Source organism: Pan troglodytes, chromosome 11, assembly GCF_028858775.2.
Source record: "Pan troglodytes isolate AG18354 chromosome 11, NHGRI_mPanTro3-v2.0_pri, whole genome shotgun sequence".
Classification (NCBI taxonomy): Eukaryota; Metazoa; Chordata; class Mammalia; order Primates; family Hominidae; genus Pan; species Pan troglodytes.
Window position 1 is genome coordinate 100165121 of NC_072409.2, and position 18798 is coordinate 100183918.

General features: G+C 33.5%; 1 protein-coding gene across 7 annotated transcripts in view; it reads right to left on the minus strand.

Annotated features, from left to right (window-relative positions):
• CCDC171 (coiled-coil domain containing 171) overlaps window positions 1-18798 on the minus strand; it is a 443650-nt gene that overhangs the window by 231752 nt on the left and 193100 nt on the right. For all 7 annotated transcript variants that reach the window (XM_054658718.2, XM_054658719.2, XM_001149040.8 and 4 more), the window contains 5 exons: window positions 17790-17896; window positions 15919-16008; window positions 14689-14889; window positions 11634-11801; window positions 9877-10065 (listed from right to left, as the gene is read on the minus strand). In XM_054658718.2, the coding sequence (XP_054514693.1) occupies window positions 9877-10065; window positions 11634-11801; window positions 14689-14889; window positions 15919-16008; window positions 17790-17896 (755 nt within the window). The remainder of the gene's footprint in view (window positions 1-9876; window positions 10066-11633; window positions 11802-14688; window positions 14890-15918; window positions 16009-17789; window positions 17897-18798) is intronic.

Genomic DNA, 18798 nt, shown 5'->3' on the forward strand with positions numbered 1-18798 from the left:
GATACTGTGAGGCCTATTATTTCTCTATTTTAATAGGAATAGTTTGAATATTATAGTGCTTATTCATATTCTAGGCATTGTTCTAAATGCTTTACATATATATTTTTAAATCCTTATACTGAACTATGAGGTTGGCACAGTTTTACTGATAATAAAATTGAGGTTTAGAGAAGTTACACAATTTGCCCACACTCCTTCAGCTAGGTTTATCTAATTCTATTACCTAACTTTTTTGTCTTTACTGAACTAAGGTTCTCCCCTCAGGTACCAACATCCCCACGTCTTCCCCAGTAAAGAATTCACCTTCTCCCACTGTCCTCAACCTGATGAACAAGAAGTTGATCTCTTCCTTTAGTATACAGGCATTAGCCTCACCACTACTTTTCACAATTTAACATGTTCTGTAGAACACCCGGCTCCTTTGCCTTCGATCTCCCCTAACACTATTTGAATACTAACAATCTTCAGAGCCCATTTCAGGTTCTGTCTATTCTATGACTCATTTTACTATCATTTTCCTTCACACTGATCTTGACCTTCTCTGAACTTAAGTAAGGGTCACTCAGGCATTTAACTTCTACACTACTTATTTATTTCATGTGTGTATATCTACTCTCCCTCAAATACAAGATTGCTAGTTCCTAGAGGTTACGAATTATTTACTATAGTGTCTGTCACAGTGCTCTATACTCTGTAGGTATTTAATAAATATTGAAGGAATTAAATAACCCTTTATAAAATCATCCCTGGTTTTGCTTAGCACAGTGTTTTGCCCATAATAGACACTGAATAAATGCCCAATTAACGAAAAAAGCTTTAGAGTGTAAAGGCTTAGAAAAAAGAAAAATATAATTTAAAAAAACAAAATTTCCAAATGTAATTTGGAACTTATCTACATGTCAGAATTCTGGTTTAAATTAATTCTTTCCATAGGGAACTACTTTCAGAGGTATTGCATTATTTACTGTGAATTATTCTTGAAGAACAAAGCCTGTTTGATTTTAAGGGTGGAAACAGCTATAGAGCAAATTTGCTTTAAAAAAAAAAATCGAATGTTTTCCACCCAAGGAGATTAAAGGCCAGTATTTTTAAAACAAACATAAGGAACATCGCTTTCATATGGGACAAAAGCATTCCTAGTACTGAAATAACCTGCTCCTCAGTGTGTTTAATTTCGAAAAATAATATTCTCAAATTCCCCCATAAAAACATTCCGATCGTGAAGGAAAAAACGTAAAAATATAGAACGCATACCTTTTACACAAAATTCAATAGCATAACAAAAATACTACATAATTTCACCAGTTTTCCTTTACTCTCTAATAAATTCAAAGTGCATCCATAATGTGGAAAAAGGACAGCTTTTTTCCTTAATGAATCACGGACTTACTTCCTGAAATACATGAACTTTGAGGGATGCCTTACTGGCTTACAGCACTCTGTGAACTTTGAGACTCTGGGCCAGAAATTAGACACTTCCCTAGGGAGTAAAATTCTTTTGTATCACTCTTGCTCGCTGAGTTCTTGCTCTTTATGTTGGCAAAAAGGCAAATTGCACACTGGACATTCAATGGCATATAGACATCAAAGGACTTCATTTAAAGTGTCTTATTTTTATAAGTTTCATATCTTGCCTTTTTAAGCTATGGTAATATTTAAAAATATAACAAACATAAATTCACCTGCTTTCTCTATTATGTAAATGTTTCTCTGTTAAAAAATAAGGACACTTTGTAGGGAAATTGGAACTCTCAGACATTGCTAATGGGATTGTAAAATAGTGCAGCCATTTTCAAAAACGGTTTGGCAGTTCCTCAAAAAGTTAAACATAGAATTATCATATGATCTAGCAATCCTATTATCTAGTCTTCATATACACACACACATTCTCAAGCCCCATAATGGTTATTTAATTTTAAAACACTATTTTCATTATGTAAATTTAACACATCAAAAATATGTGCCAAAAATAGTATGTGCCTGGGTTTATTGTTTTGTTTCTAAAGCACTGTAAATTATAAAATACCCTTTGGATAAGCCATACCCTCAAAAGAACAGAGTTCTTTTTATCGGAAGACTGGGAATAAATATGTCAATACAGGCAAGATGTCTGGTTTGCTTATTGTTAAGAGATATTACCTCTGACTGTGGAAAATTAGCAATATTATCTCTAAATTCTGATGTGTCCTATATCTCCCTTCTTTCTGTGCTTTCAGATCCTGGCAACAGGGCCCAGGTTGGCTCCAGTCTCCTCTGCTAAGCCTCCTCAAACTTTGACCATCTATCTCCTCTTCTAAATGTATAGCATTCTTTTGGCAACTAATTATGTACAGCCCATGATAAACCTTGTGTTATTTACTTTTTCATGTATCTCCCCAATTATATTTTACACTTTTTGAGGAAAAAACTATATAGTATACCTCTTTGTTACTACCACAGCATGCAACACAGTGTGCTATATATTTGGTATATAACATATACAGTTTTTTATTAATATTAACTAAATTATGTAAAAATTATCTTGATATTCTTATCTACAGTAGCAATTTATGATATAGTGTATTAAAACTTCAGTTTCTCAGAAAAAAAAAAAACTCTGAGAAATACAAATGAAGAGAACTACCATTTGTGGGTGGCTGACAATGTAGCACTATTTAGATTTTTCATACATTATCGTGTTTAAACATTAATCAAGAATCACTTAAAAATGTGAGTTCTGGCCAGGCACAGTAGTTCACACCTGTAATCCCAGCACTCTGAGAGGCCAAGACAGGCAGATGGCTTGCGAAAATATGGCAAAACCCAATCTCTACGAAAAAATACAAAAACTTAGCCAGGTGTGGCGGTGCATGCCTATAGTCTCAGCTACTCAGGAGGCTGAAGTGGAAGGATTACCTGAGCCCAGGAGGTCAAGGCTGCAGTGAGCCGAGACTGCAGCACTGCACTCCACCTGAGTGACAGAGTGAGACCCTGTTTCAAAAAAAGAGAAAGAAAGAAAAAGAAATGTGAGCCGGGCACCGTGGCTCACATCTGTAATCCCAACACTTTGGGAGGTCAAAGCAGGTGTACTGCTTGAGCCCAGGAGTTCAGGGCCAGCCTGGACAACAGGGCGAAACCCCGTCTCTACTTAAAAAATACAAAAATCAGCAGAGCATGGTGGCGTGCCCTGTAGTCCCAGTTACTTGGGAGGCTGAGGTGGGGGAATCTCTTAAGCCTGGGAGGTTGAGGCTGCAGTGAGCTATGATCGCACGACTGCCCTCTAGCCTAGGCAATGTAGTGAGGTACTAGCTCCAAAAAAAAAAGGAATATGAGTTCCATAAATATGAAACTGAGGTGTCACTATACCTATTTTCAGATATTGCTTTATATATAAAAATAGCATATATTTCTAAAAGAAGCAGTATTACAATATAATGCAAAAGGGACTGGAAGATAAGGATGGTAAAAATGTACTAAAACAGTCCATAACATTCACTTTGTAATTTCTAAATGCCAAGCAATGGGCTAGACATTTCACATATGGTTATGTTTCTTCTAATCCTGCCCCTAGAACTTCCTTACTACACAAGTAAGTAGTATCAGTTGTCTGAACCTTAGATTCCTCGCTTGTAAAATAGAAATGATACTTAAATGACCTATCTCATATGCCTGTGGTAGGGCTTACATAATAAGGAGAGACATGCAAAATATGCAAAAGCATTGAAAATTATATCAAGCACCATGCAAATTCAACTGCTAATATTATAATTAACAAAAACAATTTCTAAAGCAATTATTTGAAAAGTAGTCAGAAGTCTCTTCCAAAATTTCATTAGAGGTATCCATTCCCATGGACTCACAGTCTATCAGAACATAGTGTACACGTGATTGTATCTAACTCTCTGAATCGCTGCAGGCTGGCATGTATACCTTAAGGAATTGTCACCTCCAACAATATCAATAAGCTCCACTTTATCTCTGAATATTCTTGGAGTTCAATTATGAAGAAAAAAGTTTCAACATCTAATAACACTTTTATGACTCACCTGGATTCCTTGCCAAATACACTCTCAATACCACAGTAAAAGAGGAATAAAATGCAATATAGCATGAGGAACCTGAATCTCCCTGAGTTTTGTTCTCCATTCTAAACTCACTTGATTTTACTAAAATGTCAAATAAATCTAAAGTGTTTACAATAAACATTACATCAAGGGTAACCCTTACTTAACTGACAGTAAAAAAAAAAAAAACTTTACTTCTAGAAAGGAAGTCCTTGTTCCAATAACTATCTTTTTCAAATAGAAAAGAAACAAGAACATAAATACTAAGATTACAAAAACAAAGTTAGTAAATGGAATGGTATGTGGCACTGGGCCCAGATACTTTAGTAGGCATAGACACTTGAGATATATTTACATGATGGCTCAACGTATTTAAATTCAAGAATTACCCAACATGTGGCTAGCAAACTTTACCCAGTGCTAAAGACATGCTGTGATAGTAAAACCAGGCTGCCTTCTCTACAAATTTCATTTTTCTAGTAGCATTTACACTAACTGTTTTAAAGCTTAGACATTAAAAAAAGTCTTAGAAATATTAGATTCTTACAAACACTACTTTTCTAACATCTACTACATTTTTTCAGATAAAAGCAATCAAATCCAAATATTGTTTTTTACTTTAATTTAGTGTCTTTTACTAGTTGCTTCTTTACAATGGCCAAATATTAAACATAAGACTTTAAGAATAGGTCATTTGTTTCCCAGCAGATGGAATATACTTATGGTTATGCTCATCTGACACCAAATATCCTCTACAACTCACAATCCTATATAACAACTGCGGATTTTTTCCCCTCATGTCCTTATCAACATAATTTTTGAAAATGTATTAAGTAAGGTAAAACGAAAATTTTTTATTTGCATTGCACTTTTGGTGGTAAAAGATATAGAATTAATCATTACAAAATTTCCTAAAATAAAATTTACAGGTCCTATAATATGTATTATAGTAACAGTTTATCAAATATAATACCAAAATAAATTGCTGCAGTGTATTCAATTATATTTGATAAAAAAGCAAATATGTACATAACTAATACAGAATATATGCCAATTTATTTATTTATTTATTTTAAATGGAGTTTCACTCTTGTTGGAGTTTCGCCCAGGCTGGAGTGCAATGGCACAATCTCGGCTTATCGCAACCTCTGCCTCCTGGGTTCAAGTGATTCTCCTGCCTCAGCCTCCCAAGTAGCTGGGATTACAGGCATGCGCCACCACGCCTGGCTAATTTTTTGTATTTTTAGTAGAGACGGGGTTTCTCCATGTTAGTCAGGTTGGTCTCAAACTCCTGACCTCAAGGTGATCCACTTGCCTCGGCCTCCCAAAGTGCTGGGATTACAGGAATGAGCCACCACACTCAGCCTCCAATTTATAATAGTAATGTACTTTTAGAGATAATTAAAATGATCATTTCCATTTGTAGACAGATGGGTCAAAGACTAAGGTATTACAAATTCTTCAGAGAAAAGTCTTCAATGAGAGCTTCTCCTAAAACATTAGCATTTGTGATGACTGATTCTCTTACTTCAAAAAGTGAACTGCAGCTGGGTACAGTGGCTCACGCCTGTAATCACAACACTTAGGGAGACCAAGGAAAGAGGATCACTTGAGGCCAGGAGTCGGAGACCAGCCTGGGCAACATAGTGAGACCTCATCTCTACAAAAAAATTTTAAAAATAAAATTAGTTGGGCATGGTAGTGCATGCCTACAGTCCCAGCTACTTGGGAGGCTGAGGTGGGGGACCACTTGAGCACAGGAGGTTAAGGCTGCAGTGAGCCGTGACTGTGCCACCATACTCAAGCCTGGGCAACAGGGTGAAAGTGTCTCAAAAAGAGAAAAAAGTGAATTGCTATGCCTTCTGGTAGATATCAAAGAGTTCAGGACATTGATGAAAAAAGAAGTTGGAAGATTCACACTACCTGATTTTAAACTTAGTAAAAGGTTAGAGTGATTAAATCAGTATAGTATTGAAAGAGAAAAAGAATTAGACACATAAATAAATGGAACAGACAAGAAAGTCTAGAGATAGATTGACACAAACAGTGAACTGATTTTTGATAAAGGTACAAGGGCAATTCAATAAAGGACAGTGATTTCAATAAATGTTACTGGAATGGACATGAATACGCAAAAAAAAAAAAAACTGACCTTAATCCATACCTCACACCTTTACAGAAACTAACTCAAAACTGATCATAGACCTAGATGTGAAACCTAAAACTATAAAACATATAGGGAAAAAAATGCTGCCTATAATCTTAGGCAAAGAGTTCTTACATGTAATATCAAAAGTATAACCCATAAAAAAATTGATAAATGGGTCATAAAAATTTGAAACATTTGCTTTGCAAAAGTACTGCTAAGAGAATAGTAGAAAACATTTACAAATCACATATCTGAAAAATGACCTGAACCTCCGGTATGTAAATAACTCTCAAAATTTGACGATAAGAAAACACACAATCCAATTAAAAACTGAGCAAAATATCTGAACAGATAATTCACCAAAAAAGATATACAGATAGCAAATAAACACATAAATAAATGATTAATTTATTAGGCAGTAGGGAAAATGTAAATCGAAATCACAACGACATGGCATTACACACCTATTATAATGGCTAAAATTCAAAAGAAAAAAATGATGAAGTCATATGCTGGCACAGGTGCAGACCAAATCAAAATCTCTTACATTGCTAGTGAGAGTGCAAAATGATATAGTCACTTGGAAAAACAACTTAATAGTTGCTTAAGTTACACTTACCATACAACCATATAAATATACACTTACCATATAATCTAGAAATCAAACTCCTAAGTATTTACCCAAGAGAAATGAAAATTTATGATCACACAAAAACCTTTCCATGGATGTTTAAAGCATCTCTACTCATAATTGCCAAAACTAAAAGCAATCCAAAGGCCCATCAGCAAGTATTTGGATAAAATTTTACAGCCATACAATGGGACATTATTCAGCAGTAAAAAGCAATGAACTACTGATATATGCAACAATGTGACTGAATCTCAAATATATTTTGCTAAGTGAAAGTAACCAGACCCAAAAGGCTATATACTGTATGAGTCCATTTATATGACATTCTGGAGAGGGCAAAACTATATAGATGGACAAGTCTGTGGTTTCTAAATATGGCAAACTGTTTTTTCACAAAGGTACCAAGGCTATTCAGCTAGGAAAGTGCTGAACAAGTGAAGTGGGAACAATAAATGAAGAGGGAAAAAATGAAACTCTTCCTAACAGCACACACAGAAATTAATTTGAGAGGGATCACAAACTTAGACGTAAAAGCTAAAACTATGAAACTTCTAGAAGAAACAAGAGATTATCTTCCCAACCTTGAAGTAAAGAAAAATCATTTCACATATATAAACAAATAGCCAAAAGAGAAAAAGATTTGTAAGTTGGACTTCATCAAAATTTTAAAATTTATGATCATCAAAAGAAACACTGAAAAGGCAAGCAAGAGATTCAGAGAAAATATTGTGATGCATATACATGACAAAGGATACGTATCCAGGATATATAAAGAACTCTTAGAAATCAATAATAAAAACACAAATATCTCTATTTTTTAAATGAGAAAACAGTAGAAGAGATATTTTACAAATGAATATATGTGAATAGCCAATAAGTATATGAAAGGTGCTCAGCATCATGAATCACCAAAAAAATGCAACTTTAAATCACAATGAAACTCCATTTTAAAACCACTATAATGACTAAAATTTAAAAGACTGACAATACCAAGTGCTGCAGAGGATGTAGAACAATGGAAACTTACATATGTTGCTGGTGGGAATAAAAAATGACACAAGCATTTTTTAGAAACTTTTGACAGTTTCTTATGAACACACATATATCCCATGACCTGGCAACTGCACTTTAGTAATTAAGCGAGAGAAATAAAACCATATGTTGACAAAAGACTTGTACAATAATGTTTGTGGCAATTTTACTTACAATATTTAAAAAACAGAAACAACTCAAATATCCATCAACCCACAATCCATCAAATAGTGGTGCTGTGATAAAATGGAACGCTAGTGACCATAAAGAAGAATGAAGTACTGATTCACACAACAACATAAATGGCATTATGCTCGGAACATTAATATTGAGTGAAATTAGTCAATCACCAGACTATTGAATGATTCCACTTACATGAAATTCAAGAACAGGTGAAAACTAATCTACATGACAGGCATCAGAACAATGGTTGCCTATGAGGCGAAAAACTGACTGGAAGAGAGAACATGAGAACGCTCTAGGGTAATGAAAATGTTTGAAGTCTTAAATGGGGTAATGATCACATGGGTGTTTATGTTGACCAAAACATCAAATTGTAGTTACCACAGTCTAGGAAGGGTGTGTTGGGGGAGGAAAGGGATGGAGAGAGGTAGGTTAAAGGGTACAATAATACAGTTAGATAGAAGGAATAAGGTGTAGTGTTCAAAAGCACAGTAAGGTGACTTTACTAACAACAATATATTGTGTATTTCACAATAGCAAGAAGAGAAGATTTGAAATGTTCCCAACACAAAGAAATGATAAATGCTCAAGGTGATAGATATCTTACTCTGGCTTGAGCATTACACATTCTATGCATATATCAAAATATTACATGTACCCCATAAATATGTACAAATATTACATATCAAATAAATACTTTTTAAAAACATCAAATTATACACTTAAGATCTGTGCATGTCACTGTATATCAATGCTACCTCTACAAAATTAAAATAAATTGTTTAGCTCTTTTACTTCAATATTAGAAAATGCAGAGCATATAATATAGTAATCTGCATACAATGAAAAAATTACTACTTTTAGATGGCACGTTTGTTGATTCATTCAAATTCATATAGAAAGGCATAAGTTCATATAGGACCTTTAAATTTGGGGATACAGAATGACCTGATTTAATATAATAATAATAATTTTATTTATACATGTGTGTGTATATATATTTATATAGTTTGGTTATTTTTAATTAGACTTGCCAATATAAGCATGAATGGATCAAATAAAGAGGTTAAATACCAAATCAACCATGGGAAGAATATACAACCTTCTGGTTCCTAAGTATCCTAACTTAGGAACAAAAGTGACCTATTAATAAATTCAATGCCAAAAAAGTATACCCTATCATCAAGTTATTCCTGATTAGGTGAAGATGATAGTTAACAATATAAATAATGTTGATGATAATTTGTGTAGAAAAAATACATGGTTATGTTAACCCATAACTTCTACTCTCAATCAAGATACAATACATAATACAACTCATAGTGAATTACTTTTGCTACATGGCCTACAACTATAACCTTATATAATATCAGTTATATAATATAACCTTATATAATATCAGCAGGCATAAGAGATTTTAACCCCAAATAAATTTAAATGATGGTTCACATAGGAACCTCCACAAATGGAGTAAACCAGATAAAGGAATACCTACACTAAAACTGACAATACATTACCAAATACTTTAATATTTTATTTTAAAAATAAATAAAGGAAATATAATTTTAGCATTTAATTAACTGATCAATGCATTTTGGGATATTTTAATCAGAAACCCATATATTTCCAAACTTACATGAAAGACAATCCTTAATATACACACCCATACACACACACGTATGTGTGTGTATCTAAACAAATATATGTGTATCTAAACAAGTTCTACGAAGTTCTTAAGAAGTTTAAACTGATTTAGCACTGCTACTGAAAAAAAAAAAAGTTTCTAATGGTTACACTGAGTAACCCATTTTTTAAAGCTCTTTGTAAAGGTAGCATACCTGTGCCCTCTTCTGCACCTCCAGGAAGAGTTCAGAATACTGCAGCTCTAGTTCCTTCTTTTGTTTGTGCCAGCAGCTCTCTTGGGCTTTGATCTGTTCTGCCACTTTGGTAAAGGTGTCTTCCTGAGTCTGCTGAAGCTCTCTCATCGTGTCAGACTTGTTTTTACAGATATACTCTAGATGCCTTATCTATACGGGGAGATGCAACAGAGAAGGAAATATGCTCACAAGCTATTTCTTTGTGTCATCTCCCCCAATAAAACACCCAAAATGTCCTACTATATTTTATTCCTTAAGATCATATAAAAATTTTAACATAAAATGTAAATAAATTTAAAAAAAGAAAATAGGAGTGTAAACTGCCATACGTTAGCAGAAAATTGTGTTACTTGTATATTTAGATGGCAAATTTTTCATCTTCTCTTTCTAATGAAGTAACTTATTCTATAATTAATTTGATTGAGATTGAGCAATATACTGTTACTTCTGGAACCAAAGCTCAAGCTATTCAAATATCTCAATGGGAAAAAAAGTAAGTAAGATTTAAAAATCTGCAAACAGTTTACATGAAATAAAGCAGAATGTTCTAACCATTTTTTGTTTCACATTCAAACTGTGGAAAGAAAATCCTCATTTTCTAAAATGTATGACTATTAAGGATGTTTTGAAACAATGAAAACTATGAAAAATATAATACCATCTCATAGGGTTAAAACACATTCATTTTAATTATCTTTAATTTTCAAATCCTTTATGTACACATTCACAATCAAGAATAGCATCTGTGCCTCTCACAATTTATTCCCTCATTTCCTAGCCCTACTTCTCAGTGTCTATGGTTGTGTTTGTCAATAGGACCAAGATAAAATGCTCAATAATAAAAAATATCACCCTGAAATTAGGTCAATATGCTGTTTTATCACTTCAACAGAATTTTTTTTTTAACTTACAGGACAGTTTTTCTCTTCTTGTCCCTTAAGAGCACATGTCATTGCAACTAAGACCTGGAAACTAAACCACATAAACACAGTACTGACTAGTTCAATAGACCCAGGATAAGAACCAATGTGTCTTTAATGGTGGCATATGTTGATCTGCTAAGCCACTGTAATTTTCTATGACCAAAAGCAGGTTTTTAAACATTTGTTGGAGACTGATTTCCTAGACTTGTGAGATAGTAATGTTACCATAAAGGTCTACTATATTCTCCTATAAAATACACTTTTTGCAGTCTAAAGCATGGAGTGAGTTTTCTAATATACATTTTGTTGTATTTCGAGAAGCAAATCATAAGCATATAATTTAAAATGTTTAAGCTTTTAAAAATAACACCTTATATTTCCTAAGCAAAGAATTTTAAGATCATGTTTTTGAATAACTATATCCTGTTTCTATTTTATGCTAACATAAAGAGTTGGTTTATTAATGTAAATGACTAAGTTCTTTGAATTGCTTCATCAGTAAGATTAATTTATTTTCTTTTAATTAGGTCCCTGTGGCTAATACTGGCTAGTAGTATTAGCATGTCCTGCACAGAAAGTGGAGCTTAGAGACTTCATACAGACTTCAGTCACATTTACATGCCCACAGCAATGGCATCAAACTGAGTTGTAGACAAGCCATAATTAATGGTATTGAATTATTAACATCCAAATTCTTTTTGAAATAAGATGAATGTCAGCCCCTCTTAATGATACTGTGATGTGGACAAATGTCACTGAATTTAATAGAGGTATCTGGTGCCTGAGGACAGTTACCTTCTCATTAGCCCTGTTGAGGTCTGCAATCAGGGCATCAACATTCTCCTGTAAGACTGCACAAAGCTCAGACCAAGAGAATTTATCCAGCATGGCTTCTGGTTGTTTTATGAGCACACAGCCTGCTACCAAGTGCTGATATAAGGTGTGAAGGAAGGTTAGCTTCTCCTGCAGGAAAAAAAAAAGAAAAATTAATTGCTGTATATAAACATTGTAAGAAGTAAAAGACATAATACTAATGGTGAAGAGTTAATTTAAAAAACCTGAAAAGGAATTACAATACTCAAGTCTCAGAATATTTTAATGACTTTTTTAATAATCAAAACTAAGCACCAGATAAAACATTTGGAATTGCTTACACTTGGTATTCAAAATCAAAATCTGAAGTCTGGAAGCCAGAAAACCAAGATTCATCTCCACCTCTGCTACTGATAGAGGTTGTGATTTGAGTAAACACCTGCTCAGGCCTAAGTTTCCTTAGCTATCACACGAAGCATATGGATTGGACTCATTGTTTATAAGCCTATCTAACTGTAACTCAGTATAGTAATTCTATAATTTAATAGTTACATTTGCCAAAATAGATACTACTTGTCAAAAAACAATACAGAAAAAAAGTGTTATTCAACTCTGATGAAAAAAAGTTATACCAATATCTGTACTTTACATGGACACAATTACTCAGCTTTCTTCTTCCTCCAGAGAATCCAGTTTACTTACTACTTATAGGAAATCTATCCCAAGCCCCTTAGGCAAAGCAGATAGTGATATGAAAGATATGGAAGATGGGCTCATTTGTTTTCCCCACTTATAAGTTCATATAGCATTTGGCACACTGGGCATTTGTAGGTGTTTAAATATTATAAAGTAACAGCAAAAAAAATGGATATAGCTGCTCACTACATACTTTCGAAAATGTCCAATTAGAAATATGTTTTTAAAAGTCCCTTAAAATTATATTACCACTTCAGTAATTAAACTATCCATTGCTGAATGACTTAGAAACACTTACTATGCTGCAGAATTCATATAAAGCAGATCACATTTGAACACATGAGGAGGGTTTACTTACTATAATGTCAAATAGCTCTCTTTACAAGGTGTTTCATCTGTAAAGTCCCAAAGCATGGAACTCTAAGACAAGGTAATTGTAAAGCTGCAAAATGAATATTTTTATTTTATGTAGATAAAATAAGTTCCCTCAAGATTTTGTAATAGATCAGCAGGAAGAAAACTTTTAAAAGAGACAAATTTAAAAAGAAAAATTTAGAAAGTCTATTATAGATTTTTAAAAAACTGAATATAGCATATGTAAAAGTTTTATAATTAGAAATTATAGAGAACATTTTCTTACAAATATCAAAATATAAATCTTTAGTTCACTATGTATGCCACCTTTTTTCCAAATGTAATAATTTAAAAATCAAAAAATTTGAAAATGTAGTTACAACAACAAATTTAAGAAATCAGATTTTTTTCACAAATATGCTGTACCTTTCCATAAGCAGTTAATGATGACTTTTGCATTATTTAACTAGGTCAAAAAGTTTTAAAGTCTTATTAAATATAACTTAACAAATACATAAAAATCTTCCTCCTGTGTTTTGCCTACTGATCACGTTTGTTCTCAAGGAAGTTCATCCTCAAGGATAATTCATTGTGTCGCTATTATGTCCTTTTTGCTTGGGCTGTGATAAACCAAGCATGATAATCATCCATTTGGCATGAAAAGAGACTCCAAAATCCAAAATCAATTCACACATGTTGAACCCAACCACAGCGCTGTAGACATGCTGACTTTACAATACAGTCAGGCTTCTAGTTTCCTTTACTTTAATCATTATCTGATGTGTAGAGCAATTCCAACCCCTTCATGTGGACACAATTTAAATCCCAGACTGTAAAAAGAGTGGAAAGAATGTTTCCTTTTTACTCTCTTGGCATTCATGTTCATATTTGTTGGAGTAATGAACTCAATATGCAGGATGACTTAGATAAACCAGTTCCACTAGCTAGACTAGCTCTATAACCCATAGGGTAAAAAGAACTAGAAGACAATTCCATTCACAGAGGCTTAAACAAAATATGAAATTTGTGTCATAATATTTTTATAAGTCATTAATAAACATAAATGGATAGGCAACTCTCCAGGGTTTCTAAATGAAAAGTTTTAATTTTATGGGACTCTTATTTTTCTAAATTTTTATTAACATCCTATAATTATACAGAGTAAGGAGGCTATCTCTTAAAGTAGATATTATTACTGTTTTACAAATAAGGAAACTAGGCCAGGCACAGTGGCTCAGGCCTGTAATCCCAGTACTTTAGGAGGCCAAGGTGGGCAGATCACCTGAGGTCAGGAGTTCGAGACCAGCCTGGCTAACATGGTGAAACCCCATCTCTACTAAAAATACAAAAATTAGCCAGGCATGGTGGTGGACACCTGTAATCCCAGCTACTCAGGAGGCTGGGGCAGGAGAATCGCTTGAACCTGGGAGGTGGAGGTTGCAATGAGCCCAGATCGCACCACTGCACTCCAGCCTAGGCAACAGAGCAAGACTTTGACTCAAAAAAGAAAAAAAATAAATAAGGAAACGAAGATGTGGAGAGGCTAAGCTATACAGCTTGTCCACAGCCACATCATTTACAAACAGAAGTATCAGCATCCAAGTTCAGGTCTATCTGATTATAAAATATTTATTCTTTCCACCATCAATCTACCAAGCTACTGAAATAAAAATAATTTTGTCATTGGCAAACAGGAACCTTGAAAGGACTGTTAGGAACATAGTTACCTGAGTTACAATATTCTAAAAGTCCAAAAAGATAGTTGTACACATGATAATCAAAAAAAATTAGTTGTGCAAGTTATAGTACTTCTCTCACAAAACAGAATGACACAAGAGTAATGGAGTGATTTTGCAGCTGTCACAAACATTTCAAAATACTCTGCTCAGAACAAATTTCTTAATTAAATACAAGTAAAAATAGTCACTTGATGTATAACACTGAGATTAGTGAAAGGCCCTTCCTGACATTGAGTCTCAGGTAATACCTCTGCATCCTTATGGAAAGCCTGGGAAAGCTTCTGCAGTTCACTTTCAGACTGGGCTGCCTGAGCCTTTTCTTTCTCCCAACAGTGCAGCACATTTTGTAGTTCCACTTTTAAAGTGCTTATTAAAGCCTCTCGGTCTGCACATTTAGTGTGTAAATGACTTAACTCTTTATTAACATCAGCCAGTTTATCCTGAAGTTCCTGTCATAGATACCAAATAAAGAGATTGTAGAAAGGCCAGCCAACAAGGGGTGAGGGGACACTAGTATAAAACACATATTGAAAATTTTCAAAGCTTTAAAATGAAAGAATCACAAAGGCAAGCAAGCATTTGTTTACATTAAAATATTTTACTGAATGTATTTTCTAAATATAATATCTCAGCTCAAAAATTAGAACATTTGTTATGTTTAAACATTTACATAAAATGTTAATATGATGGCTTATTCCAAAAAGTTCTTCCAAGGGAGTTTCCTTTCAACCTATTTTTTTAAAACAACGTTGTAGTTCAAAAATTTTAAAATATTTTAAAATAAATATCTTACATTTAACATAAGAACATTTACTTTCCAATGACATCCCAACCACTTATAGAAATCTCAAATATGTGGCACAAAATTCTGCTGAACTGTTTATTCCTTAAACCTAACAAATTCTTTTGAAGTGTGTCCAGGACAAACCCAACATGAAACAACATAATAAAATTCCAGCAATACTGGGAAACTTCTGAGAGTTGACTCAGCATAATTTTGCAAAGATGTTGTACATAAAACCAGCACAGAAACTAAAATAAACTATAGTCCTGGGCCTTAGCCAGGTGTGGTCTCAGCCCATTAACAGACATGATGTACTGAAAACAATGGCTCCACCTTAAAATGATGAAAACTGACTCCAAATACGATGTGCTTATGTAAAATATGTTTAATATGTACCTAAGGCTGGACATTTCATCTTAAATAATTATTTGAATCTCATAAGGTATTATAATTAAATCTGGGAAATAAATTTTCCTTTAACCAAAATAATTTCCAATCAAGTTTTAATTTTTTAAATGAAAAAAACATTCTTGTTACTCTTAATCAACAGGAAAAAATTAAAATTCTACCCATACATACTTTAAAAAATAGAAATATATATTTTCAGGTACCTCAATATCTCTACTTTAAAATATTCCCTAGATAACTATATTTGTTTCTTAATACAAAAGGTAAAAGTGATTCTAAATAATACCTTTATATTTTTAGTGTGAGAGTCTATCTTCTGTTTCGTAGAATCAAGTTCATTACATGCCTTTTCCTTAACATCATTCATGCTGTTTAGCTGATGAAAGAAAATATAAGTAACTTTTTTACATTTTTCAAGGATGGGTAACTCAAAAGTTAATCTTTAAGTGCTTTTTATGCAATTACTTAAATACAAATTTTTCAATAGTAATTAAGAGTCTTTAAAAAATTATTTCTTTTAGTTAAATGCTATATAGCTTCTGTCACAAGTTCATGTGGCTAAAAAGAAAAGAAAGCATTCAAGCTTAAAATATCACTTATGTTACTGTATTTTTACCACACGTCCAGATAAAGGATTTCATTCTTATTGTAAACAAATACAACTTTATTCTTAAAATCCTACTGGACCAAAATGCCAGAAGCAGGGGCATCTATAAGTAAATACAAAAGAACAGAGCAGAAGACTGTTCTTTCTATACATCATGAGGGTATTCACTGGTCTCTCACTCCATATGACAACTTCAGGGTCGGTCACATGCAGTCCTACTGGGAAGGCTTGTGGCAGGTCATCAGTTGGTCCTGCACCGCTTGTGATTTATTTTCTTTGACAGTTCATTCTTCTTTCTGTCAGACTGCTCTTTTTGCTTTCTTTGCAGCCACCCCCTTGGTCTCCCCACTGCTGTCTCTGGCACTGGTTCACAACAAAGCGCATTACTAAGCCAAAGCCTGCTGAGTCGACTTTTCAACTGTGCTGAGGATCATGTGACATTCATCCTCCCAAATAACAATTCGCTGTGGGTAATATGTTCCTAGTTACCCTGCAGCTTCCAGACCTAGGCCTCAGAAGAGTTTCATAAACTACTAACAATACAGGTTGTCTTGTCTCACTGGGAAAGACTTCGTAATATTTGTTCTTCATAGAAATTTAATTATTTCGATGGTCATTTTCTTTTATGCCTTTTGAACAATTACCGAGGGTATTAAAAAGACTCACTTTTCCTTCTTTGTTCATCTTAGCAAGCTAAAATAAAATAAGCCGCATATGAAATGTGAAATGTAACCGTTTTATGGCATTTATATTATATGAAAGAAAGAGATACACACAAGGATAAACTCCAAATTCCATGCTATGTGACTTGTCTTTGACTCTAACAATCTGTTTGTTGCTTTGCTAACTAATTGTATTTAATGTAATTACTTCATATGCTAATTTGACAAGATGTAACTAGACAAACTCTTCAATTCTTAAAGCACAAATTCATAAAACATTTTAATACCCAAGAAAATTATCAACCCACACATTAAACAATACAAATGAGATGATAAATAGAAGCATGAGCTTTTTCAATCAGCAAACTAAAAGCTCCCAGGCTACATCAAACAGATATTTGTTTTTTAAAAACTTCTAACAACACTTTACTGCCTTTAGAGAATGAAAACTAATTTCTCTCTTTTTTATTAAGACTTCCACAGTTTGTAGAAATCTTAACCTAAAACACTGACAAAAATCTAAATTTCCAGTAGCTATACCAAATGTCATAAAAACACACTGACATTTAAATACGGTACATATTAACTTAAACTACTTGCATAGTGTTTTCATTAAGTTAAAACAGATAAATTATGAAGATCAAGAAGTGATAGAGTCTTTATAACTTTGAAAATAATAGTGTGACTGAAGAGTTACAAAAACGTAAGTGAGACATGACTTTAGGCCACACTTAAAGAAAGAACAACGAAAGTTAATTTATTATTTTTTGTATCTGTGAAGCTGTCAGTTCAACATTCCCAATCTTTTTGACCTTTGTAACAAGCAAGGAATACGTACTGGTACAGGCCGAAGGCTATATGTGTGGAGCCAAACAGTGCAAGTGTTACCTCATTAGATGCATCTTCCAGCTTGTTCTGGTAATCTGTCAAGGTACGCCTCAATGTCTCAAGGACAACAGAGAAGCTGGGAGGTTTATCTTTGTCCTTGTGGATGCCTAGAGAAAAATATAGGATGAAAATATACCCTTAAAGTCACAAAGGGACAAAACTTAGGCAAATAGTAACAGAGATACTACAATTAGGTAGAGCTGAAAAGACGTTATGAAACCTTGAATAGAATTTTATTCTCCAAGTATACTGCTGTATGGCCAAGTATTAATAGTCTTTCTAAACAAGCGGCCAAATTAAAGTTCATAATATATCAAATTTAAATTTATGACTACTTTCTACCTTATCAAGACCCACATGGTAGTGAGTTTTGTTTTTGTTTTTGTTTTTGTTTTCATGTCTCCTAAGTAACGGCAGTGTTTGTACATACCTTTTATCCAACAACTAAATGAAGTATACATTACCATTGTTTGGGGGAGTTATGTACACTTACTGTGGTCCTTGTGTTTCTGATTAGTCAGGCCTTTTATACTGCACTATTTTGCTTAAATAATAATTTCTGAACCCAAGAGTATATAATTTTCTGTTATACTTGGAAATATTCTTCAATCCTTAAAATTCTCAAGTTACAATTTGAAATAAACAATAAAAATGCTATTATCTACATAGCCTACATCATGTTTCAATTAAAACCCTTAAAACTGATACTCATGGTAAAAATATGAGCATTTCCATGTTATGCCCTCAAACTACTTTAATTTAGTTGGGCCATAAATTATGTTAGTTGAGCTAATAAAGGTCACATGATCAAATGTAGCTCCAAGTATTAATCCAAAAAGTTGAATTTCAAAAACTACTTTAAATTGATTGTTGATTCAAACTATGACAAGGACAAAAAACCAAACACTGCATGTTCTCACTCATAGGTGGGAATTGAACAATGAGAACACTTGACACAGGAAAGAGAACATCACACACTGGGGCCTGTTGTGGGGTGGGGGGAGGGGGA